Source organism: Engystomops pustulosus, chromosome 3 (genome assembly GCF_040894005.1).
Source record: "Engystomops pustulosus chromosome 3, aEngPut4.maternal, whole genome shotgun sequence".
Lineage (NCBI taxonomy): Eukaryota > Metazoa > Chordata > Amphibia > Anura > Leptodactylidae > Engystomops > Engystomops pustulosus.
In genome coordinates this window covers 62,572,854-62,598,299 of record NC_092413.1, presented here as the reverse complement: position 1 = coordinate 62,598,299, position 25,446 = coordinate 62,572,854, and the positions used below count along the sequence as shown (strand labels likewise).

The 25,446-nt window shown below is 41.2% G+C and overlaps 1 protein-coding gene across 1 annotated transcript in view; it reads right to left on the bottom strand.

Moving 5' to 3' along the window:
• ESR1 (estrogen receptor 1) overlaps positions 1-25,446 on the bottom strand; it is a 467,840-nt gene that overhangs the window by 72,199 nt on the left and 370,195 nt on the right. The window contains exons 6-7 of the mRNA XM_072140946.1: positions 8,925-9,063; positions 6,215-6,348 (exon numbers count right to left, since the gene is read on the bottom strand). Of these exons, the coding sequence (XP_071997047.1) occupies positions 6,215-6,348; positions 8,925-9,063 (273 nt within the window). The remainder of the gene's footprint in view (positions 1-6,214; positions 6,349-8,924; positions 9,064-25,446) is intronic.

The following is a 25,446-nucleotide window of genomic DNA, read 5'->3' as shown; positions in this document are numbered from 1 at the left end:
AGTCTGGATGTCTGGATCTACGATTAAATGCCCCTGGTATCATGCTTTGTTTTTATGGTATATTTCCTAGAAATATTGCTACAGACATTTGGAAATTATTTTCTTTGATGGGTTTCATCGAATGGAATAATAGTTTTAGTGAGCACAGCAGACTTTTGCCAATATGGAGCGAAGTTTGCTGCTCCTGGAGCACAAACTCTCTGGGGAAGATGGGTGTGTGGAGGGAAGTATGGAGGTGCAGAGTGAGGGGGCAGCTAGTTGGGTAACATGTAGAAGGCAAGGTAGAGGGAAGAGTTGTAGGGAGTCTAGTCCTGACCTAGTGCACCCCAATAAGTTTGCCAGGCTGGCGGATGAGGGGGATATCAGCTCTGGGGTAGCAATGCTGCAGCAAGACATGGCCTCTAGCAACCAGGGGACTGTCTGCTCCAGTAAGAAGGGTAATGGGAGCACAGGCAAGATCAGACAGGTGCTGGTAGTGGGAGATTCGATTATAAGGGGAACACACATGGTAATTTGTCACAAAGACCGGGCATACGGAACAGTGTGTTGTTTGCCGGGTGCTCGGGTTCGGCATGTTGCGAATCGGGTTGACAGATTACTAGGAGGGGCTGGTGAGGAACCAGCGGTCATGGTCCACATTGGCACTAATGACAAAGTAAGAGGTAGGTGGAAGGTCCTTAAAAATTATTTTAGGGACTATAAGCTCAGGGCAAGGACCTCAAAGGTAGTTTTCTCCAAAATACTACCTGTACCACGTGCCACACCAGAAAGGCAGTGGGAGATCAGGGAGGTAAATAAGTGGCTCAAAAGTTGGTGTAGGAAGGAGGGTTTTGGGTTCATGGAGAACTGGGATGACTTTTCTGTCGGCTACAGGCTCTACAGTAGGAATGGGCTGCACCTCAATGGGGAGGGTGCAGCTGTTTTGGGGGAAAAATGGCTAGAAGGTTGGAGGAGTGTTTAAACTAGAGACTTGGGGGGAGGGAAAGTATACTTGTGCAGGGCAAATAGACAGTGTAGATAGAGAGCTGGGAAGAGTCATAGTCCATGGGGGAGGAAGGGGGGCTGGAATGAGATTGGGGAATAAGAACAAAATGATTAGGGATAACGAAAACCATATAAAGTGCATGTACACAAATGCCAGAAGCCTCACAAACAAAATGGAGGAACTGGAACTTTTGATGTTGGAGCGTAAATATGATATAGTGGGTATCAGGGAGACATGGCTGGACAGTAGCTATGACGGGCTGTTGCTATAGATGGTTATAGTCTTTTTAGAAAGGATCGTACAAATAAAAAAGGGGGAGGGGTTTGTTTATATGAGAATTCTTGCCTCAAGCCTGTCTTGCGAGATGACATCAGTAACGCAAGTGCAAATGTGGAGTCCCTATGGGTGGAGATAAGAGGAGGGAAAAAGAATAATAAAATATTACTAGGGGTTTGTTATAAGGCTCCAAATATAATGGAGGCAGCAGAGGAAATGCTGATAAGTGAAATGGATGCGGCTTCAAAGCGTGGTGAAGTACTTATCATGGGGGACTTCAATTACCCAGATATTGACTGGGGGGCAGAAACCCACGGGCCTTCAAAGACAGCAGGTTCTTGTCTACAACAAAAGACAATTACGTGTCGCAACTAGTCCTAAAGCCAACAAGAGGGGGGCACTGCTGGACCTTATCCTAACCAACAGACCTGATAGGGTATCAAAACTACAGGTTGGGGGGAACCTGGGTAATAGTGATCATAATATCATTGATTTTTTATTACGCTTTACTAAGAGCGTTAGAGAAGGGGCAACCAACACTCTAAACTTCAGGAGGGCAACTAAGGGAAGACCTTAACCCCTTAACGCTCTGCGCCGTAGCTCTACGGCGCAGAGGTATAAGGGATGTATGAAGAGGGCTCACGGGCTGAGTCCTCTTCATACAGAGGTGGGGGTTTTTGCATTTTGCACAAAACCCCCACCGCTAATAACCGCGGTCGGTGCCTGCACCGATCGCGGCTATTAACCCCCTAAACGCCGCCGGCAAAGTCGCCGGCGGCGTTTAAAAGACGGCGGCGCGCGGGCGCCGCCATCTTTTTTTCGATCGCCACGCCCCCGAACGTCATCGGGGGGCGGCGATCGGTTGCCATGGTAGCCTCGTGTCTTCTTTTGACACGAGGCTATCTGGCAGCTGCATATTCGTTACAATGAGCCAGTGGCTCATTGTAATGAATGTGCTGCAAAAATGCCATATATTGCAATACTGTAGTATTGCAGTATATGGTAGCAGCGATCTGACTATCTAGGGTTAATGTACCCTAGATGGTCTAAAAGATAGTGAAAAAAAAAAGAAAAAAAAAAGTTTAAAAAATAAAAAAAATCAATAAAATATTAAAAGTTCAAATCACCCCCCTTTCCCTAGAACGGATATAAAACATAACAAACAGTAAAAATCACAAACATATTAGGTATCGCCGCGTCCCAAAATGCCCGATCTATCAAAATATAAAAACGGTTACGGCCGGCGGTGACCTCCGAGGCGGGAAATGGCGCCCAAATGTCCGAAATGCGACTTTTACACCTTTTTACATAACATAAAAAATGAAATAAAAAATGATCAAAATGTCGCACAGACCTCAAAATGGTAGCAATGAAAACGTCGCCTCATTTCGCAAAAAATGACCCCTCACACATCTCCGTGCGCCAAAGTATGAAAAAGTTATTAGCGTCAGAAGATGGCAAAAAAAATTTTTTCTTTTTTGTACACATTCGTTTAATTTTTGAAAATGTATTAAAACACAATAAAACCTGTATAAATTTGGTATCACCGCGATCGCACCGAACCAAAGAATAAAGTAGGCATGTTATTTGGAGCGAAGAGTGAAAGTCGTAAAAACTGAGCCCACAAGAACGTGACGCACGTGCGGTTTTTTTTCAATTTTTCCACATTTGGAATTTTTTTTCAGCTTCGCAGTACACGGCATGTTAAAATAAATAACATTGCGGGAAAGTAAAATTCGTTACGCACAAAATAAGCCCTCACACAGGTCTGTACACGGAAAAATGAAAAAGTTAGGGATTTTTGAAGTTGGAGAGCGAGAAATGAGGCGAAAAACCCTCCGTCCTTAAGGGGTTAAAGGCATAGACTGGGATAATGTTCTCAAAGACAAAAGCCCCCCCCCCCAAAAAAAATGGGACTTTTTCTCATATATTCTGAAAAAGTTCTGTGAGCAACACATACCTTATGGGAAAAAGCATAAGAGGAACAAGAAAAAGCCAATGTGGCTAACTAGTCTTGTAAGGAAAGCAATAAGCGAGAAAGATAAGGCATTTAAGGTGCTAAAACGTGAAGGTAGCAATGAGGCATTACAGGACTATAGAGAGATAAATAAATCCTGTAAAAAGCAGATAAAGGCCGCAAAAAATAGAGACTGAGAGAAATATTGCCAGGGAGAGCAAAAATAATCCCAAATTATTTTTCAAGTATATAAATGATAAGAAACTAAAAACAGAGAGTGTGGGTCCCCTTAGAAATAACATGGGGGTCATGGTGGAAGGAGATGGGGAAAGGGCCAATCTACTGAATGACGCCTTCTCAACTGTCTTTACCCAGGAAAATCCCCTGGTGGAAGACACGATGAGGAATAATGTAAATTCTTTTTGGAATGGCAACAGTTTAACCCAGGAAGAGGTACGGCGCCGCCTCGCAACCACTAAGATAGATAAATCACCAATATACAAAAAGGGATCAAAAAGCAATCCTGGAAACTACAGACCCGAGAGTCTAACTTCTGTGGTGGGGAAAATATTTGAGGGGTTTGTTAGAGATGCTATCCTGGATTATCTCACTGTGCACAACCTTATAACCCAGCGTCAGCATGGGTTTATGAGAGATCGGTCCTGGCGGTGCACAGAGGTCCTGATAAATATGCCCCATAGTTGTGCCCTTATACAAATACCTGGTCAGACCACACATGGAATATTGTGTACAGTTTTGGGCACCAGTGTATAAAAAGGATATAGTAGAGCTGGAACGGGTGCAGAGGAGAGCAACCAGGATTTTTAGGGGAATGGGGGGATTAGAATACAATGACAGATTACAAAATTTCGGATTATTCAGTTTAGAAAAAAGACGACTGAGGGGAGACCTTATTACAATGTACAAATACCTGGACGGACAGTACAGGGATCTCTCCAAAGATCTTTTTATGCCTAGGCCTGTGACCAGGACAAGGGGGCATCCTCTGCGCCTAGAGGAGAGGCGATTTTACCATCAACATAGACAAAGGTTCTTTACTGTAAGAGCACTGAGACTATGGAACTCTCTGCCCCAGGAGGTTGTTATGGCGGACTCTATGTACATGTTCAAGAGAGGCCTGGATGCCTTTCTGGAGAGAAAAATATCACGGATTATAGGGATAAAACATTTATTTAATTCTTAAAGGTTGGACTTGATGGACTTGTGTCTTTTTCCAGCCTTATATACTATGATACTATGAATTTTCAGGATGAAGATTCAGGCAATCTGTGTTAGATACTCTTTTTATATTTGTTATCTGACTAAATCAACTTTTAATCCTATGCTTATAAGACAAAATGGCTACTAGGGGGATTTCCAGGGCCTCCTCTCCATGCTTCAGATTCACAAACTGTTACAGTGTGCATGGAACACTTACCTCCTCCCACTGTTTGCTGAAACCTCCTGTGCTGCAGTGAGATTACATTAGGCAGAGGGACGTGTGTGCTGAGGGAGTAGGGTGAGGAGAGACAGTAGAGGGGCTGGCTATGTACTTGGTGTAGGGGCTGGCTATGTACTGGGGCAGGGGTGGGCTGGATATTTACTAGGGGTAGGAGCTGGCTGGCCATGTACTGGGGGTAGAAGCTGGCTGGCTGGCTATGCACTGGGTGCAGGGGCTGGCCGACAATGTACTGGGGGCAGGGGCTGGCGGGCCAGCTATATACTGGGGGCAGGGGCTGGCAGGCTGGCTATATACCGGGGGCAGTTGCTAGCTATTTACTAGGTGCAGGGGCTTGGAGGCCGGCTATATACTGGGGAAAAGGGCTGGTTATACATTGGGGGCGTGGGCTGACTATATACTGGGGGCAGGGGCTTGCAGGCTAGCTATATACTGGACCTGGAGAGCTGGCTATATAATGGGGCAGGGACTGGTGAGCTGGCTATATACCGGAGGCAGGGACTGGCTGTATACTGAGGGAAGGGGCTGGCAGTAGACTTTGACTAATGTGTTTATCACCCTAGGCTTATACTCAAGTTATTAGGTTTCCCCAGTTTTTGTGGTAAAATTAGGATCTGCGGCTTATATTCGGTTTGGTTTATACTAGAAAATATATGGTTCTCGTAGTTCCAGGCACACTGACTATGGTATGGTAATCTTATTTTTTTTTTATCTATGAGCTCAATATTTAAAATTATGCTAATGAGCCTGATGGGCTCTGGGCAGGGGTGTAACTAGGAGAGGATAGGCGCCATAGCAAACTTATATGAAAGGGCCCTTTAATAAATATACATATTTGAAAACTCACACATGTTTGTACAATTAAACAGATTTATAGACTCATACACTTATTTATATATATGTACTTATGCACATGAAAATACAGTTGTACAGTCATATATACATTTATACATTCATACATACAGTATAAAAACATGTTATACACACATAGAGCATATACACATATACAGTACCATGTACCAATGTGTATACAGAATATCAACACACCAGCTGGTGGGAAAAGGGTGAAAAGCATTGATTACAACCTCTGCCCAGTTTATAGCCAGCCAGCCCCATAGTATATTGCTACCTGCCCGTAGTTTATAGCCAGCCAGCCGGTGCCCATCCTGCCCCCCCCCCCCCCTCAGCACATAAAAAAAATATACTCCCTACTCACTTTTCTGACACCCCTGTGTCTGATTTTGATGGTAAATTTTTTTGAAGAAAATCTACTATAAAAAAAAAGGCATGGTAAACCAGGGAGACTTACTCAAAGATCCAGGCACAGTGACTGTTGGTAATCTTATTATATCTGTTATCTATGGCCTATCCTTTTTGGGCGTTGAGCTGGATTACTTATTTTTATCCACAAATAACAAGCCCTCAGGGGGCTTGTAAATGAAGGGTTTGTAAATGAACTGGAGGGTGTGGACTAAAAAGCACAAAAATGGAAAAGCATAAGAGTGCTTAAGGGCTTAAGTCTGTTTTTCATACTTACCAGAATTCAGAAGAATAATAGATTTTAAACAGATGAATTCTTCTCCACGTAGTCTCATCATACGGAACCGAGTGGCAGTGGTGACCAACATATCAAAAATTTCCACCAAGCCTTCTACACAGCGCCCTTGATTCCTATATAGAGATATATTCATAAGTGAATTATACTAACACTGAGCATGTAAACAGAGCACAAATCAGATGACAATGTATATATCATAACAGTAGAAAACTATTATAGCAGCTGATATAATTGAAACTTAATAGGAACTTCAATTGTTGCATTATTTTCTGTTGGAAAGGTAAATGCCAGCTGCTGCTTTTAGCTGGACTACCAAGTTCCTTTACCATGAATGGTTAACACGAGAACGTATTAACAAAACACCAATTTTTAATTTTCTGCTTGGAAATCAATGAAGGTGAGAAACGTTTTTTTCCCAGTCCAGTAATAAAAGGACAGTTCAGGTAGGAGGTATTTTTTGCTGCAAGGCTCATTGTTGTAGTTTACCTACTGTGACCGACCATTCTGTTATTAAATGTAGATTTCTGAATAATACATCTTACTTATTCTAGCTGAAATGACATTATTATAACAAGTTTTAAGACAAGTTTATTTTACTCTATAAACGCACTAACATCATGTACACTACAATGTAAATTCATATACAGAAATAGGAAAGTATCACTATAATTATGCATCCTACCCTATGGTGTTCTGCATTCTGACCTATGTTATTTATAGAGCAGGATGAGCTGAGCGGATTCATAAAAATCATCAATTACAGACCAGTTAACAGTAAATACTTCTTGTGCCTTTAGTGAGAATAGTTCAGCATGTTATGTTTCAGTATTTTTTCATCTTCAATATCAAATAAAAGCACAAAAAGGTCCAGTAGGTGGTTTATCATTTCTCCAAGATGGACTCAATGGGGATTACTTATGATTTTTTTTTTTTTTGTCGCATCTTGGTTTTTTGCAACTTTTTCATGTCAATATTCTGTCAATTGGCACCAACAGAAAATAGAAGCACTGCAGAAAAACATTGCAGAATTATTAAAGAAGAATTATTAAAAGGCCAAAGCCACTTAAATAAATTGGGAGAGCAGCAGAGCTCCAAGGACAGTCTAAAACTGTCCCAAGGAGCTTGCCTAATGATAGGTAACCCGCGATATCTGTATTTCAGGTGAAACCAGGATCGAGCTTTGATCTGTAGAAACAATGGTCCGTACAACGTCTTATTTCTATTAAATATAACAATTTTCATACCGTGATATTTTCCATGAAAAACTAACCTGTATGTGTAGGTTTGTGTCTCTCTGATTTGTTTTAACCCCTTAATGATAAGGCATCTTTTTGTTTTTGTGTACTTTTTGTCTATCAGTTTTTTGCTCCCCACCTTCAAAAATCCATAACATAAAATTTTTTGTCCATTTACAGAGTGGTATGAAGGTTTGTCTTCAGCATAACAAATTGTTCTTTTTAGTATCAGTATTTAATATTACAAGGCAATTCCAAATGTGTTGAAATTGACAAAAAACATTTTTTCACCATATTCTTGTGGGCCCTGTTTTTCCGGTTTTCACCCTGCACTCCACCTGATATTTATTCTTTGGTTTGTTATGATACTGTGGATACTAAGTTTATATAGGTTTTATTATGTTTTAATAGATTTAAAAAAACTTCTGAGGCCAATAACTTTTTCATACTTCGGTGTATGGTGCTGTGTGCATGATGACATGATGTTTTCACTGCTAGCATTTTAGAGATTGCAAGTTTAAATCACTTTTAATTTAATTGTATGTGTTGCAAAATGCCGAAAAAGTGGCGTTTCAGCGCTATTTTCCGTTGTGGTGTTATAACCGCTTTTATATTTTAACATTTTTATAATTTTATTTGTTTATTTTTATATCAGTTCTAGGAAAAGAGGGATGATTTAACCTTTAAGTTTGCTATCAATTTTTTACACTTTTTTTTAAAAAACTTTTTCATCCCGCTAGTGTAAAAGTCTGATCGCTGATCACAGTACTTCCATTAATAAAACAGACTTCAGGCATTCATAGTAACCTATTCATGCTTCCTGATGATGTCACGGGGCAAAGATCAGATCCAAGATGGTGGCACCCAACCGCTGCCACAATTTGAAATGCCTCTGGCAGCTTTTAAATAGATGACACTGAGAATTGGTGCCAGCATCAAAGTGGTGGGTATTTGTTACAATATGCAGCAAACTCCCACCCTGTATGGTGAGGTCACTGCCTGTGAACCCTCTCCATACACCCTTTCCTGTCTCATGCTAGTAAAATGTGTGTTGGGAAGGGATTTAAGGAAACTTGTCACTAGATTTTCAGTAATAAACCTAATGACTGGTTACCATAGCACTAAACTTCTGTCCTCATGTTTTTTAGCTGAAAAAAAACATAGTCCCTATGCCCAGAAAATCAGCTTTGTAAGCCTACCGGACAACCTGCCAGAAGGAGAGGTGAGTCACAGAGAGTGCGTTATGCACTGCATCCCTAACCTTTCGAAAATGTTAAAATGTCACTTTTTTGCCATCTTGTCACATGGAAAAGTAAAATATAGAATATCCAAAACAAAAAAGGGCCAGGTGGTCAAGGGGTTAAAATTCTGTAAAATTTGCACCTATTTTTGGGTTTTAAAAATAAAGCTACTAATATAGCTACTCAATTGAAACATATTTTTATAAAATGTACCTGTCTAGTAGTAGATTTGGAGCAAATGACAATTTGCCAGGATGTTCAACTGAACGCCAAATTAATCCAACCATAAGTATTTCAAGCCAAGCACATTCCAAAAGATGAACCTGGTCATGAAGAGTTAAGTCTACAAAACCTGGAAGGAAAATAAAATATTAGTATACAAACCATTTACAACACTCAATAAAAACTTATACAGCCCATTCTATCCTCTCCCCCTCCTGTTAAACCATGGAGGAATGTTTGAAATAGCAGCACAATAAGAACAATTTATTATTCATTCTACATAAGTCTTACCAGAATACAAAAATTGCCCCCCCCCCCATTATTCCAATTTCCATCTAGCATCTAGTTTCCATTCAGCTGTACACTGTGACCTGACTGTTAGGTAATAGAAAAAGGAATCAGAAGAGCTAATTCTCTGGCCTGAAACACAATTCTCTTTGGATTCAATGGGGGAGATTTATCACTGACTTTTTGGTGTAAAAAAGGGACGAAAAATTTGAAAGGGACTTTTCCCGCCACTCAGAAATAGTATGTATGTGATTATTTTACTCTACTTGCAATTATTTAAAAAATAATTATTATTTTAAAACTTTAATAAATCTGAAAAGCAGTGGAGCTCCAAAGGTAGATGTAGAACTATCGCAAAGAGCCTCCGTAATAATATACCTCCCCCAATAAGTTTGAAAACATAGATGTTTATCCGGATGTGCCCAACTATCAATCAAGTAATTGAGGCAATACTACACACTTGATCGATAACAAAGGAGAAAACCCGCAGATCACCCAGTTTGTCATTTGTACAGTACAGCATGGACCATGTCAACTCCAGTACCATCAAAAAACCTTCCAAGTATAGGTAAAAAAATCTTTATTGAAAAATCCTGATGGATACAGGAAGTTAACATTTAAAGATAACATCACTTGTATGTATTCTTAATCGCGGCTAACAATGCTCTCCTGTCTGCTCTGGGTAACAATATTTTGCACAATACAAACATTTTCAATTTCATAGGAGCTCGCTCAGTTTTGGCTTGTGATTCTAAGTGGCTAGTAAACTTAAGTGGAGTTGAAAAAAGCGGAGTTTGAAAAAGAGAAGTCCACAGAACTGTAAGTAACCTACAATTTAATATCTCTTGATTTATATACTCATCACAGTTTTGTCACTAGGATATGGCTAGAAAGATTGGTGGTATGCTCCAGTGCACACTCTGCTGCATGTATACACTGCTGGAGCAAGAGTTCCAGGGTGAATACCGCTGTGACAGATGTGCCCAAATTTTTCTACTGGAAGTTCGTGTTAGAGATCTGGAGGAAGATATTGCACGGCTACGAGGAATCGACAATCTTGAGAGGAGTATGCTGCTCACTGAGCAAGCAATAAGCGGGGTAGAAGTGGAGGGTGGAGAGGAAAGCCAGCAGGGCCAGGTGGGTAGCTGGGTTACTGTAAATAAAGGGGGTAGGAAGGGGTCAAAGAAAAGGAAGGCCAACTCTGACTATGAACATCCAAGCAAAATTGCAAAATTGTGCAAGGATGTAAGGACGTCAGTGTCAGAAATGGCAGCCCTAGCGGATCCTGCTCTCCCTCACAGCCAGGGGAGCAGACCAGCTAGTAGTAGGGTGGATGGGAGTGCAGGTAAGCCAAGGCAGCTAGTGGTTGTAGGGGACTCTATAATCAGGAAGAAGGATAGAATAATTTGTCGCCAAGACCGCCTCAACCGAATGGTTTGCTGTCTCCCTGGTGCCAGGGTTTAGCATGTGGTGGAAAGGGTGGATAAATTACTGGGAGGGGCTGTGGATGACCCAGCTGTCGTGGTCCATGTTGGTACCAATGACAGAATAGATGGTAGGTGGAGGAGCCTGAAGAATAATTTTAAAGAACTAGGTTCAAAGCTTAAGGAAAGGACCTCCAAGGTAGTATTCTCCTGAATCCTACCTGTGCCATGCGCTACACAGAAGAGACAGCGGGAGCTCAGGGAGTTAAATGCATGGCTCAGATCCTGGTGTAGAGCAGAGGGATTTGGGTTCTTAGAGCATTGGGCTGACTTTTCACTGGGGTGCAAGCTGTTTTCCGCAGATAACTTGCACCTAAGTGGAAGGGGGGCTGCTGTGCTGGGGGAGAAGATCCTAGCAGGGGTGGCGGAGTATTTAAACTAGGATCGGTGGAGGAGGAAAAGGAAGACACTGAAGGAGTAGACAGGTCAGAGAGGGGGCAGGTTATGTTGGTGGGTGGTGAGGTGGGCGGTGTATGTGGGACCAAGGCAGTGGATAAGGAGATCCACAAGTTGCAGAACAGTGGTGAGGATATATGTGCCAGTAAAATTACTTTAAATCAGATAAATAACTGTGGAAAATTAAATTGTATGTTCACAAATGCCAGAAGTATCACAGGCAAAATGGGCGAGCTTGAGGCTCTGATATTAGAGTAACAGTTAGATGTTGTTGGTGTAGTAGAGACATGGCTTGATGCATCGCATGATTGGGTTGTTAATATTCAAGGTTTTACACTCTTTCGGAAAGACAGGGCAAATAGGAGGGGAGGTGGTGTATGTCTGTATGTCAGAAGAGACTTAAAAGCGATTGTGAATGAGTCAGTGGTCTCAGAAGAGTGTGAGGAGGCTGAAACTTTGTGGGTTGAAATTCAAAGCCAAGAGAGCTTTGAAAAAAATTATTTTTGGTGTAATTTATAGACCCCCTAACATCTCTGAGGAAATAGAGGGTCACCTATATAAACAGATGGAGCGGGCTGCACAGGAGGGGACCGTAGTGATAATGGGAGACTTTAACTTTCCAAATATAAATTGGGGTCAGGGCTCGTCTTCATCTATGAAGGGGAGACATTTTATGAACATTCTTCAGGATAATTTTATGGTGCAGCTTGTAGAAGATCCCACAAGAGGTGACGCATTGTTGGACCTTGTGATTTCTAACAATGAGGAGATTGTCCAAAATGTCAGTACCCAGGAACCCCTTGGGAACAGCGATCATAATATAATTATTTTCCTCTTAAACTTTAAAAAGCAGAAACAGGTGGGAAAATCGAAAACTTTGAATTTTAAGGGGGCTAATTTACAAAAATTCAGGGCTGCAATACAGGATATAGACTGGGATCATGGGAGGAATTCAAATCTATCCTGGGTTTTTATACTTCTAAATTTATTCCAATAGGTAACAAGTATAGACGGGCTAGATTACACCCCGCGTGGCTTACAGCTACAGTTAAAGGGCAATTAATGAGAAAAAGAGGGCATTTAAAAAATATAAATCTGTCACCAGAGGCTTTCAATACTTACAAAAAACTTACCAAAATCTGTAAAAAGGAAATCAAATCAGCCAAAATACAAAATGAAAGACAGGTGGCTAATGATAGCAAAACAAATCCCAATAATTTTTTTAGGTATATCAATGCAAAAAAAAAAAAATGGGTCAGAACAGGTTGGACCCTTTTATTCTGAAAATGGGGCATCGGTGACTGGAGACCAAGAGAAAGCGGAGTTACTTAATAGGTTTTTTAGCTCCGTTTATACAATAGAAGAGAGCACTTCTGACTTGGGTGGTGCCAGTGCGGGTCATGCACCCTGTAACATACTAGACTGGCTAAATGTAGACATTAGCCAATCTAAGCTCAATAAAATCAATGTGTACAAAGCTCCTGGACCAGATGGGTTACACCCCAGAGTTCTTAAAGAACTCAGTTCTGTTATTGCTGTACCGCTGTCTAAAATCTTCAGGGATTCCGTAATGTCTGGTGTGGTGCCAAGTGACTGGCGCAAGGCAAATGTGGTGCCAATATATAAAATATAAAAAATAATATATAAGCTTCGCCAGGCAATTACAGGCCTGTAAGCTTAACTTCCATTTTGGGGAAAGTATTGGAAGGGTTAGTAAAAGACTACATACTGGAGTATGTGACATCAAATAGAATAATAAGTGACAGCCAGCATGGGTTTACTAAGAATAGAAGTTGTCAAACTAACCTTATCTGCTTCTATGAAGAGGTGAGCAGATGCCTGGATGGAGGAGCAGCTGTGGATATTGTGTTCTTGGACTTTGCAAAGGCATTTGACACTGTTCCTCATAGACGCCTGATGGGTAAAATTAGGGCTATTGGTTTGGCAGAAATCATTTGCGATTGGATTGAAAACTGGCTGAAGGATCGTATCCAGAGAGTTGTGGTCAATGATTCCTACTTGGAATGGTCACCAGTTATGAGTGGTGTACCTCAGGGTTTTGTGCTTGGCCCACTACTATTTAATATATTTATTAATGATATAGAGGTAGGAATTAATAGCACTGTGTCTATTTTTGCAGATGACACCAAACTGTGTAGTGTAATATAGTCTAGGGAGGATGTTCATAGGCTGCAGGGTGACTTGGACAAACTGAATGTTTGGTCATCCACTTGGCAAATGAGGTTTAATGTGGATAAATGTAAGGTTAAGCACCTGGGGGCCAATAATCCAAAGGCAAAATATGTCCTTGGGGGAGTAAATCTGGGAGAGTCCCTTGTTGAGAAGGACCTGGGGGTACTAGTAGATCATAAATTGAATAACAGCATGCAATGTCAATCAGCTGCCTCTAAAGCTAGTAGGATCTTGTCATGTATCAAAAGTGGAATGGACTCTCGTGATAGGGATGTAATATTACCACTATACAAGGCACTGGTTCGGCCACACCTGGAATATGCTGTCCAGTTCTGGGCACCGGTCAATAAAAAGGATGCCCTGGAGCTGGAGAGGGTTCAACGTAGATGCCTTTTTACACTTAAATAACATTGATTGTTATGTTATATAGAATTGTTTCCCCTAAATCCCTTCCTCATCCAATCCCTATCCTTCCTTTGTTGAACTTGATGGACAAGTGTCTTTTTTCAACCGTATAAACTATATGTTGTAAAACTGGGATAATATTTAAATCTACTTAACTTTCTAGAAGACCACTTCTAAACTCTTAAATCCATAATTACTCTACAATATTTTAAGCCCTTAGTTTCAAAGATGGCCAAGGGATAACCCTATTCAATGTTAAAATTACAAGCTTAACCAGGATTTTCACATCTGTGCTAAGCACTGAAATTGGCCAATATGACTTCTGGGTCTTTCTTACTCTCTGCTGTGCCTTCTTTATAAGAGGACCTGCATCAGCTGCCTGTGTAGAGGACAAAAGCAGTGGATGAGGTGAGCATTAACTTTTTTTATGGTCATGGGGGTCCTCTGACTTTTGACTGCCGAGAAACTGTTACTATTGGTTACTATGGGGTACCTAAAACTATTGGTTTCTTAGGTACTGTTACTATTGGCTACAATTCAGGCACTGTAATTATTGGCTACTATAGGGTCCTGTGACTTTTGTCTACTGGGGGCACTGTTTCCATTGACTACTATGGAAGTCCAGAAATAATTCTACTTCCATAAACCCTTTAAGGAGATCGCTTGATACAGGGCAATTGCACAGCACCATATTGGATCACTTCACCTCACCTTCACCTCTATGATAGCCCAGAACCTCTCTTGAGCACCCATGACTATCATAGAATTTTAATAAAAGGTGATCAAAAAGTTGTATAGGTCTCAAAATGTTATCAATGAAAACATCTGCTGATCCTGCCTCCCCAAAAAATGCATATTTATAAAGGTATTGAAAACATATCAAAATACTTTCTTGGCATCTCCATGATAAAGGGGATGTTTTATTTGGCTTCATTGCAGCCAATTGGTAAGGTCAAAAAAGTTATTTTACCCCCTCTCCAAGTGAATAAGGGATATGGAGAGTCACAGTTATGAGGAAAGATTAAAACAACAAGATTTGTTTGGTCTAAAAAAAGAGACCACTAAGAGAATATATGATTAATTTTGTACTGGTAATTACGTACCGGTAATTTTCTTTCCCATCGGAGAGAGAGGGGTCCGCCTCCAGGGACAGGAAACCCAGCCTTTAAAATTCTGTACCTTGTGACATTCTGTACTTCTGTACCTTGTACCTTGGCAGTCATGGTGAGAGTTGGTGTGCCTGCCTTGGAGCTAGGAAGGACCTAGGAAGCTGCCACCATGTTTTTATTACGAGTGTTGTAAGGAGCCGATGTCCGCATCGTTGCCCCACTTACAGCATATACCAGAAGTAGGGCAGCCTCACTGCGTACCATGTGAAATTTGAATTTAAATCAGTTTCTGGCACACAAGTTGGTGAGCTGTCCATGTTCTTAGCCGACCTCAGGCTGCTGCAGCCTCTATGTATCCTTTTTATGTGCTGATTGTCACCCTGTGTATGCTCATCTGCATATATAATCTAGTTACGTCTGCTGTCTCGGACTCCACTCCTGCCGCGTTCGTGCCTTCACCATTCTACTACGTTTTGATACTTGTGCCACAATGAGTTCAGAAGAGGCGGATAAGAGGGATCCGATAGAATCTGGCGGTGATGAATATGCGGTATGACACATAGGGTGATTCATGCTGCCAGTGAATACGGTCATTCCCGGCCTTTTTGACAGGTTTTCATCTTGACTTCTCCTGTGCCCTTTTGTGCTTAAAAAAGTCCCTAGTAGAAAAGCCATTAGGAAATCTAAAAACATAGTTTTGTAGAATTTGTAGAAGAAAGCATCCAGAAGTTCATCTACTAGTTATACCTCTCCTGCTCCATCTAAAGTTTATATTTCATATTCAGAGGATTATTTTCATAATTTTGTTGGGAGTTCCATCTCAAATTCAGAAAAGGAGTATGCGGGAAGACCCTTGTTTACTGTGGAGGATACGGACCACCTAGTAAAATTGGTTATATCCACAATGGAAATCGAGGAGCATAAAGAACACAATTCGGTGCAAGATCTGATGTTCCAGGGCCTGGTTAAAAAAGGGTTTTATTCTGCATGTGGTAAATAGGAAATATACTTTTGACAAGAAAGAAACATAATTTTGGGATTAACCGCTTAAAAATGATGTAGCCATCTCTAAGATCTCTAAAAAAAAAACCCTTTTACCATTTGACGATGCTGGAACATTGAAGAACCAAACGGACAAGAAGACTAATGGTCTCCTGAAAAGATCTTGGGAGGCCTCATCTGCAGCCTTCAGGCTAAACACCGCAGCAACTGGTCCTTTTATCCAAAGGACTTCTCAACTAGCCAAAAATCCAAAAATTACAACAATTCCAATTTTTGAAGATACCCAGAGGTTTTATGTTCAACCGACCCCAAGACCTTTCTAAAAAAACAGACGAGAGACACAATGACTCCACAGGTCCTGTGGGGGACAGACTGTTGCACTGCTACCTAGAGTGGGCGAAGATTTCCACCAACAAATGGGTGCAAGGTATCATTCTGGAGGGTCTGAAACTATCTTTCCTATCTTTTTCCCTCAAAGTTTCAGGACTACAATTATGTCAAGTTACAGAGCACAAATGGCACTAGAAACAAACGTAAACGCACTGCTTCCAAAAGCGGTTTTGGTGGTAGTACTGGCCCAACAAAAAGGCCAAGGATTCTACTCAAAACAGTTTCAAGTCAAGAAACCAGATGGGTCCTTATGGACTATAAGCAATCTAAGAACTCTAAAAGGTACCTGTTAGCAGAAAAGTTCAGGATGGAGACATTAAGATCAACAATATATTTAATATACCAGGGTTGTTTCATGGCGTTGGTTGATTTGTCCAATGCCTATTATGTCCCAATTCAACCAGCCTGCTGTGACCTTAGAAGGTAATCTAATCGGGGTAGCTCCAAGGTTCTTCACAAAGTTAATTGCCGAGATGGCATCATACATTCGGCAGGGAATGTTTGTTTCCTACCAGGACGACATTTTATTTGTAGGAAATTCAACAGTAGGAGGTCAATTGATAAGAGTACAGGGAATTCAGGAAAAATTAGTCTGGATCATAAATTTAAAAAAATCCTCTTTCACTCCATCCACAAAACTTTTTTAGGAATCTGTTTTCTTCCAGTAGAAATTTTTTTTGAAAATTCAGATGGCAGTCTGTTAAAGAATCCTTCCCCCTCCATAAGGATGGTTATGTCCATCGTAGGACTCTTCACAGCTGCTTCCCCAGTATTTCCCTGGGCCCAAATTCACAGTGTCAGGCTCCAGGGGTACTGGACCCACTGGACCATTGCGGACGATGACGTAAGCTGACACCTGGCCCTTTAAATTTAACAGAGCAGGCGTGCGCGCACCCGAAGAGGCGGGGATGCGCACAAGGAGCCGCGGGAAACACCACTGGAACCTGGCGATGTGAGAGAAGCAGCAGGCGGAGTGGCCCACACAGGGGTACATGGGTGTGCCCATCACAGTGCCCCCTTTTCGGCCTCCCTCTCTTCTTGGTGAGAAGGAACCTCTGATGAACACTACAATCCAGAAGGTTGTTTTCTGGCTCCCAAGACCTTTCCTCCAGCCCGAACTTCTTCCAGTCAACAATAAAGAACCGCTTCCCTCTGACTGACTTCATACCCAGGACCTATTTCACCTCATAGACATCGGAGGAGTCCGCCTCAGGAGCTGGAAATGGTACTTGCCAGGAGAAGCTGTTCAGGATGACAGGTTTCAAAAGGGAGACAAGGAAGGAGTTCGGGATGCACATGGTGGGAGGAAGGCTTATAGGCCTCGGGGTTGATGCGTTTCAGCACATCAAATGGACCCAGATGGTAAGGACCAAGCTTGTAGCTGAGAATCTTCAGCCAGTATCTTGAAGACAGCCACACTTTATCACCCAGGGAGAAGATTAGAGGAGACCTGCATCTCTTGTCGGCCTTGGTTTTGGTGTGGGCGGACACCCAAAGTAGAGACTGCTGTGTTTGCTCCCAGATGTATCTGAGGCCTTAAACCAATTACTCCATGGCAGGAACATCAGACGGCACTGATAGAGGAAGAGGTGGGCTTGGATGTCGTCCAAAGACAACAAAGAAGGGAGCAGCATTGGCAGATTCAGAGTCCAGTGCCATAGATAGCAGCCCAGAGTCTGGTTGACCCTTTATGCTTGTCCGTTAGTCTGCGGATGAAAGGCAGAAGAGAAGTCCAGATTAACTTGCACTTGGCTGCATGAGGAACATCAGAACCTGGAAACAAACTGAACCACTCGGTCCGAGACGATGTGTTGAGGAAGCCCATGAAGTTGAAAGATGTTAAGAAAGAACAAGCTGACAAGATGTGGAGCTTACGGCAGACCTGGCAGAGTCACAAAGTGTCACATCTTGGAGAGCAGATCTATTACCATCTAGATGACTGTTTTACCAGAAGAATATTGGAGATCTGTAATAAAGTCCATGGCTATGTGAGTCCAAGGGCAACTGGGTATCGGCAAACAATGACTTGTTATGGGCACAGGAAGCACAGGAACTCACAAAATCTCGAATGTCCTTGACCAGATCTGGCCACCAGTAGTAACAAGATATGAGAGCGATAGACCTCTGCACCCCATGGTGCCTAGCCACACTAGAGCAGTGTCCCCAATTTAGTATCCACTTCCGAAGAGCTGGTCGAACATAGATCTTGCCAGGAGAAAGCTGCTGTAGGTCCACAGGAGCTGCAACAACCAGACGTTCCGGAGGTATGATATGACGAGGAGCCAGTTCTTCCCCAACAACATCAGAGGCACGAGAGAGGGCATCAGCTTTGACGTTCTTCTCGGCTGGACGGAGGTGAATCAAGAAGTTGAACTGGGAAAAGAAGAGGGACCAGCGAGCCTGTTGAGGATTGAGACGCTGAGCGGTCTGGAGGTACAGGAAATCCTTGTGGTCAGTGTAGATAAGCTCCTTCTAGAAGATAGCGCTATTCCACTAAAGCTAGCTTTATGGCCAGAAGTTCCCGATCACCCATGGAATAATTCCTCTGTGTGGCTGAGAAGGTTTTAGAGAAGAAGCTGCAGGTGAGGGTTCGACCTTTGGGCCCTTTTTAAATCAGAATAACTCCAGCACCAATGGATGAGTTATTGACCTCTAGCAGGAACGGTTTCTCAGTTTCCGGCCATGTGAGAACTGGAGCAGAGACAAAGGCAGACTTCAGCTTAGAGAAAGCTTCTTCAGCTGCCAGAGGCCAGAGTCTAGGATTGGTATTCTTCTTGGTCAGCGCCACAATAGTAGAAACAAGAGAGGAGAAATGTGGAATACATTTGCAAGAATTATTGGCTAAGCCCAGAAATCTTTGGCATGTAGTCCCACTGTGTGAGGCCACTGAAGCACGGCAGACAGCTTGGCAGAATCCATCTGTAGTCCTTTGTCAGAAATAATGTATCCCAGAAACGGAAGGCTACTCTGATGAAACTGGCATTTCTTGAGCTTAGCATACAAGCGATTGACCCTTGGGTGCCTGAGAACTTGGCCAACGTGGACCTGATGAGACTGCAGGTAAGGAGAAAACACCAGAATATCGTCCAAGTAGACACAAGTGTAGAGCAAGTCTCGGAAGATATCATTGACAAATTCCTGGATGTACACAGACAGAATCATAGTCGGAGACAGGCAGGAGGTCAGGACAGGCAGGACGGGATCAGAATGCACATAATAAACAAATCAATAATCTGACTGCATTTGTTATAGAAAAAGTCAACATGCCTAAAAAGGGAGGTGATGTGAGGAGACTTCTACTTGATAGGGAGGCATTCTGGATTATGTCACTAAATACTATGACACCAAGGGGCATGAATATCAGAAATGAACTTTATCACTAATAACCATTTAACTCTTTCTTTGTCTCTACTTACTATGGTATTTTAATTTTTTGTCCTCCACTTCTTTCTTATTACAGGCTTCTCTTCCTTCTTCTTGTCGTAAACTGTTCATCGGAACATTCAATGTTTGACATGCACGATGCTATTGTTTGTTTTCAACCATTTATTTCAATCAATATTCATATACATTCATATACAAGCTGCATGTTTGTTGCTCCGATGACCGGGTTCCTTAAGTAACTAATTCTCTCATACGCAAGCCTCATATACAAGTTTTGTACTTGCTTTTTTTACCTTCTCATGTGATCCGGTCACCATGGCAACACCAAACAGCACATCATCCTGACTACAAACCCACTCGTTGGGGGCGTGTCTTAGTAGGTCATGTGCTTTTCATTTTGGTATAAAATTGTTTGTCACAATACCTTGTATTATCCATGACTAAGGACGTAGCAGAATCCGAAACGCGTTGGACCATTGCCGATGTATGTCCATCTTTTAACTTTATTCAAATAAAATGAAAAAGTTTTAACAAACAAGCCATGTCTCATTTGGATTGAAGCTGGACCGCACCTGTTTGTAGCTCTGACATATACTGTGAGCTGAAAGGTTTTATATAGACAGATGTGTGTCTTTCCTAATCAGGTCAAATCCGTTTAATTAAACATATCTGGACTCCAATGAAGGAGTAGAGCCATCTCAAGGAGTATCAGAAGGAAATGTCCTAGCAAAGAATCTGAATAATTCTGATTACCATGGGATATTTCAGTTTTTCTTGTTTAATAAATTAGCAAAAATTTCTACATATGTTTTTTTTCTGACAGAGTGTACATTAATGAGCAAAAAAAAGACTTTTTTTAATCTTCCCAATTGGCTGCAATGAAACAAAGAGTGAATAATTTAAAAGGGCATGAATACTTTCCGTTCTCACTGTAGGAACTATTTAAAAACATTGATGTCAAGCAAAAATAAAAGAGAAAAGTTTTAGATTTTAATAAATTGGTTTGGTAAATGTTATAAACTGTAGATTACAAATTCCAGCAAGGGAATATAACTTGTTTTTTAAACTATGTGGCATATGGTTTACTCGGCATAGTAGAATGTATTTTAATGTAATTTGGACAAATTTGCTCGATCAGAACAGAGACATGTATTCTAACATACCAGGAAATTAAAATTACCTTGAAGACTTACACAGCATCATGTCTACAAATAGAAGCTTTTTAGAACATAATGTACTATAGTGAAAAATCGGAGCTTAACCCAAGAAGTTCAAGGTCTGGTCACTGCATATAGCTAATAGAAAATAAAATGAATTTCTGCTAAAAGCACCTGCAGACGGTTTGGGTTTTCCAATGACTTTCATTTTAAACCTAATTATTTTTACCCCTTGCAAATTATTTAAATCATAATTAAGTAATATAACTGATATATGCAAGGTTAATTTCATGCCTGTATGACATTTTACACATCTATAATCATCTTATGAGCAAAGAACTAAGGCGGATAATTAAACTTCTTCACAGTTCCTCAAAATTAGTATAAAACAGGAATCTTTAATTTTCCCGCCTTATATATTATCCACAGCAGAGCTAAATAAATGGTGAGTAACTATGCTTAATTGCACAAGATGCCAAAATAAAAGAAAGGAGCTGAATTTAATTATAGCAATTTCCTTCAGCTAAGTAAAGCCGGCAATAGCATATTGTTTGCTTTGTGGGAGAAACAGACTTAGAACCTTAAGAAGATATATAAATAATATTACCCCAAATTGTATTCATGTGTCTGGCAGATTTTAAAGAAGACTTGTCATTAAGAAATGTCTCCAAGAACGCTCCAATGGAGTCAATTAACGGCTGTTATTCTCATTAAATGATCAGAGGTCTTGAAAGCGCAGAAGTGGTTGACTCAGGGGGGGGCTTTAAAGGGGTTGATACATCGTAGCAAGTTAGGCCCTATCCAATCAATGACACCTCCATGGATCATGAGGCCAGGAGTCTGATAGACCCCTGTTGGACACTGAGATGCTCCATTCATCTCTATGGAGCTGAAGGATTTAGCTGAGTGCTGTTCTTGTGATCCTATGGGGACCCATCACTGAGACCTCCACTGATCAGCAAGTTAGGCACTATCCTGTTAATAGGTCCTAACAACCTCTTTAAAGCATAACTGACAATTCAGTTGATTTTTTATATTGTGTGTGGGGAGGGGGCTTTTATTGCAAACTTTTTTCTAATATGCTTCATTGAGAAATTTTCCTTTGTTACAATGGTACTAGTACGTTGATGTGGAAGACTGGTCTCCCTCCTCCCCTGTTTGTTACTCATTTGTGAGTGTTAACCCTTTTTGCTATCTTCCTCACTGTATGCTATGAGAACTATATGAAAACATCAAGCTGATGGGCTGGAGGGTAGGTCACTAATTGTGCCACCCTATGTGTAAAAAATGGGACGTCAGAAAGGCGCTGGTCATCAGGGGTAAGAGGTTTCCTTTTATTCAGAGATATTTAGGACAACGCGTTTCGCACTCCAACGAGTGCTTCCTCAGGTCTAATACAATACACAAAAATAAATTAATTTTAATATTTATGGTAAGTTAAAAAGGAGAATAGCAAGCAGAGGCTCGGTATACCAAAAAGAATAAAACATAGGCTTTAAAAAGTTCATATAAGTTAGGAAATGATACATTTGAGGGAAATAAATATTCCTATGGCCTTCTCTAAGGTAATTGGTGATCACATTGGAAGTGGAAGAGACAGATAATACATGATAAAAATAAAAATATATATATACATATATATACACATACATACATATACATATAAATGAATAAACCTATAGGCTAAAAACAACCAATTGGTTAAAATCATGGAATATTATATAGTACAACATAATCATAAATATAGTGACCTGTGACATAGAGTATGCATCGGATGGCTTAAAGATGAGGGGCCCTGGAGTTGTGTTTAGTTGAGGGCCAATAGTCTATGTAGCTGGTTGTGATGGATGTCTAAATAGAAGTCTGGAGGGACTCACCTAGGCTTGTTGTGCTGGAGAAGTGATCTAGGTTCCCCTGTTTTGGCGGAAATTTATAGGTGTGAGTGTCTGAATAAAATAAAGAAAAAAAAAAAAAAAAAAAGGGATTGTCTCTAAATAAATAAATAAAAAAAAAATTATATATATAGTGAAAGAGGGAATAACATAAAATAAACTAAAATAAACTAAAATTTTTTGAAGAGGAGGGGAAGGGGGAGAGGTCTGATTAAATGAAGGATTATTGTCTGGGGCAGTGGGAGAGGTAGAATGGAATGAATTCAATGAATGATAGTCTCAGTAACTTCATTTAGACCGGTGGGGCTTAGGGTATTAAGTTTGAAAATCCAAAAGACCTCTCTCTTGCAGAGTGTCTCATATCTGTTGTGGACGTCCTCCATAATATGGTCGATAGACATGATTGTTAGCAAGTTCTCATTCTTGGCATGTCTCATGAGATAATGCTTAGACAGCCCATGCAGTTGGAAACCCTTCTTTATGTTTGCCCTGTGGCCATTGATCCTTCTGTTCAGGGCCTGTGTCGTTCTCCCCACATATTGGAGTCCACAGGGGCATTCCAGGAGATATATGACATATTTGGTCTGACACGTCATATGGTGTTTAACCTGAAAGCATTCAGAGGTGGTGTTAGACCGGAAGGTATTAGCATTGTGTTTAATGTTGTGGCAACACAGGCATAGAGGTTGGGCACATCTGTTGACTACTGGTCCAGTGGATACTGTTCTCTTGATCCCATGTTGTTTAATCTGGCTCGGGGCTAGAATATTCTTGAGAGTGGCCGCTTTCCTGAAGGTAACCTTGGGGTGTTTGGGGATGATCTCCTTTAGTACATTATCACCTTCTAGGATGTGCCAATGTTTATAGAGAATGTCCTTGATTTGTTTGTGCTTGTCGTTGTATCGCGTGATGAATGCCAACGGCAGATCGATCGGGTCTTTATTTTTAGCTCTGGTAGTGAGACATTCTTCCTGGGTGAGTTTGGAGCTCCTCTTGTATGCATTTTTAAGAATATGTGCAGGATACCCTTTTTCTTGGAAACGTTTTTTTAGGATCGTTGCTTGGGACTTGAAAGTGGAGGTGTCGGTACAGTTTTTCCGGATTCGCCGATACTGGCTGAATGGTATATTGTCTTTCCATTTCTGGAAGTGGGAGCTCTCGTAGTTTAGGTAACTGTTAGTATCAACGTCTTTGAAGTATGTGGAGGTGATGATTCGTCCATGTTTATTTTCTAAGTTCAGATCAAGAAAGTGGATGTAAGAGTCGCTGTACTCCATGGTGAAGGAGATACCCCACGGATTTTGGTTGAGTGATTGCAGAAATGAAATGGCATCGTTGTTTGAACCAGTCCAGATGAAGAATAGGTCATCGATGTACCTGCGATAAGAAAATATATGCTGCCGGAATGGGTGTTGTGATATAATAAACAAATCCTCAAACAAACACATAAAGAGATTTGCGTAGGACGGGGCCACTCGGGTGCCCATGGCCGTACCACGTTGCTGTAGGTATAGTGAAGATCCATATGAGAAGAAATTGTTTTCCAAAGTTATCCTCAAGAGTGATATCAAAAGGTTCTTAAACTCTGTAGGGAGTTCCAAATCTTTGTTCAGAAAATAAGCTGTGCACTCGATTCCTTTCTCATTATCGATGTTGGAATAGAGGGCACTCACATCCATTGTTAGAAAGGAGAACTTCTCAGGCAATTCTGTGGCATTTAGGTCTCTGATGAGGTGGTCTGAATCTTTCAGATAGCTTTGCAATTGTATAATGTAGTCTTGTAAATATAGGTCTAGAAAATGTGAAATGTTGCTGGTAGGGGAGCCAATGCCCGATATGATGGGTCTTCCGGGGGGTGTTTTGTCATTTTTGTGGATTTTCGGTAGAAAGTAAAAGTAGGGTGTAGTGGGAAAAGGTATAAAAAGAAATCTGTGTTCTTCTTTGGTAATGGTCTTTTGCTTGAAGGCCGCATCCAGAAGTAGTTTGAGTTTCTTTTGAAGTGCAGGCATTGGGTTGGCGGCTATTTTTATGTAATATGTAGTATCCGATAGGATGTTTAGAGCCTCTTCATTATAGTAGGTGTAAGTCATAATGACTAACCCTCCACCTTTGTCAGCTGGTCTGAAAACTAGGTCCTGGTTTCCTTTAAGATCTTTCAGTGCTTTGCGCTCTGTTGGTCGCAGGTTCCCCCTATTAGTTCTAGAACTCGGTGGAGCAATTACTGTAGTGAGTTTCTTAAAGTCTTCCATCACTAGGTCTTGAAAGACTTTAAGGTGGTGTCCTTGATCTTGTAAGGGATAGAATTTGGATTTGTTTTTAATTTTTGTGGTACGGACGCACATGTCATTCGTAGGTGCCATGTTGTTCGTGTCAACGCTTGGTTGTATATGGCCCATTGCCTCTTGGGGTGTGTGGCTTTTGTTGCGTTTTGTTTGCAGGGAGAAATGGCGTTTTAGGGTGAGTTTCCTAATAAATTGATTGATATCCAAAAAGAGATCAAACTCTTTTGGAAGACTGTTAGGACTGTAAGACAGACCTTTTGATAGAAGAGATTCTTCATTCTGGCTGAGAGGATAATTAGTCAGGTTGAAGATTTTTATCGTTGAATCAACGATAAAAATCTTCAATATGGATCTTCACTATACCTACAGCAACGTGGTATGGCCATGGGCACCCGAGTGGCCCCGTCCTACGCAAATCTCTTTATGGGTTTGTTTGAGGATTTGTTTATTATATCACAACACCCATTCCGGCAGCATATATTTTCTTATTGCAGGTACATCGATGACCTATTCTTCATCTGGACTGGTTCA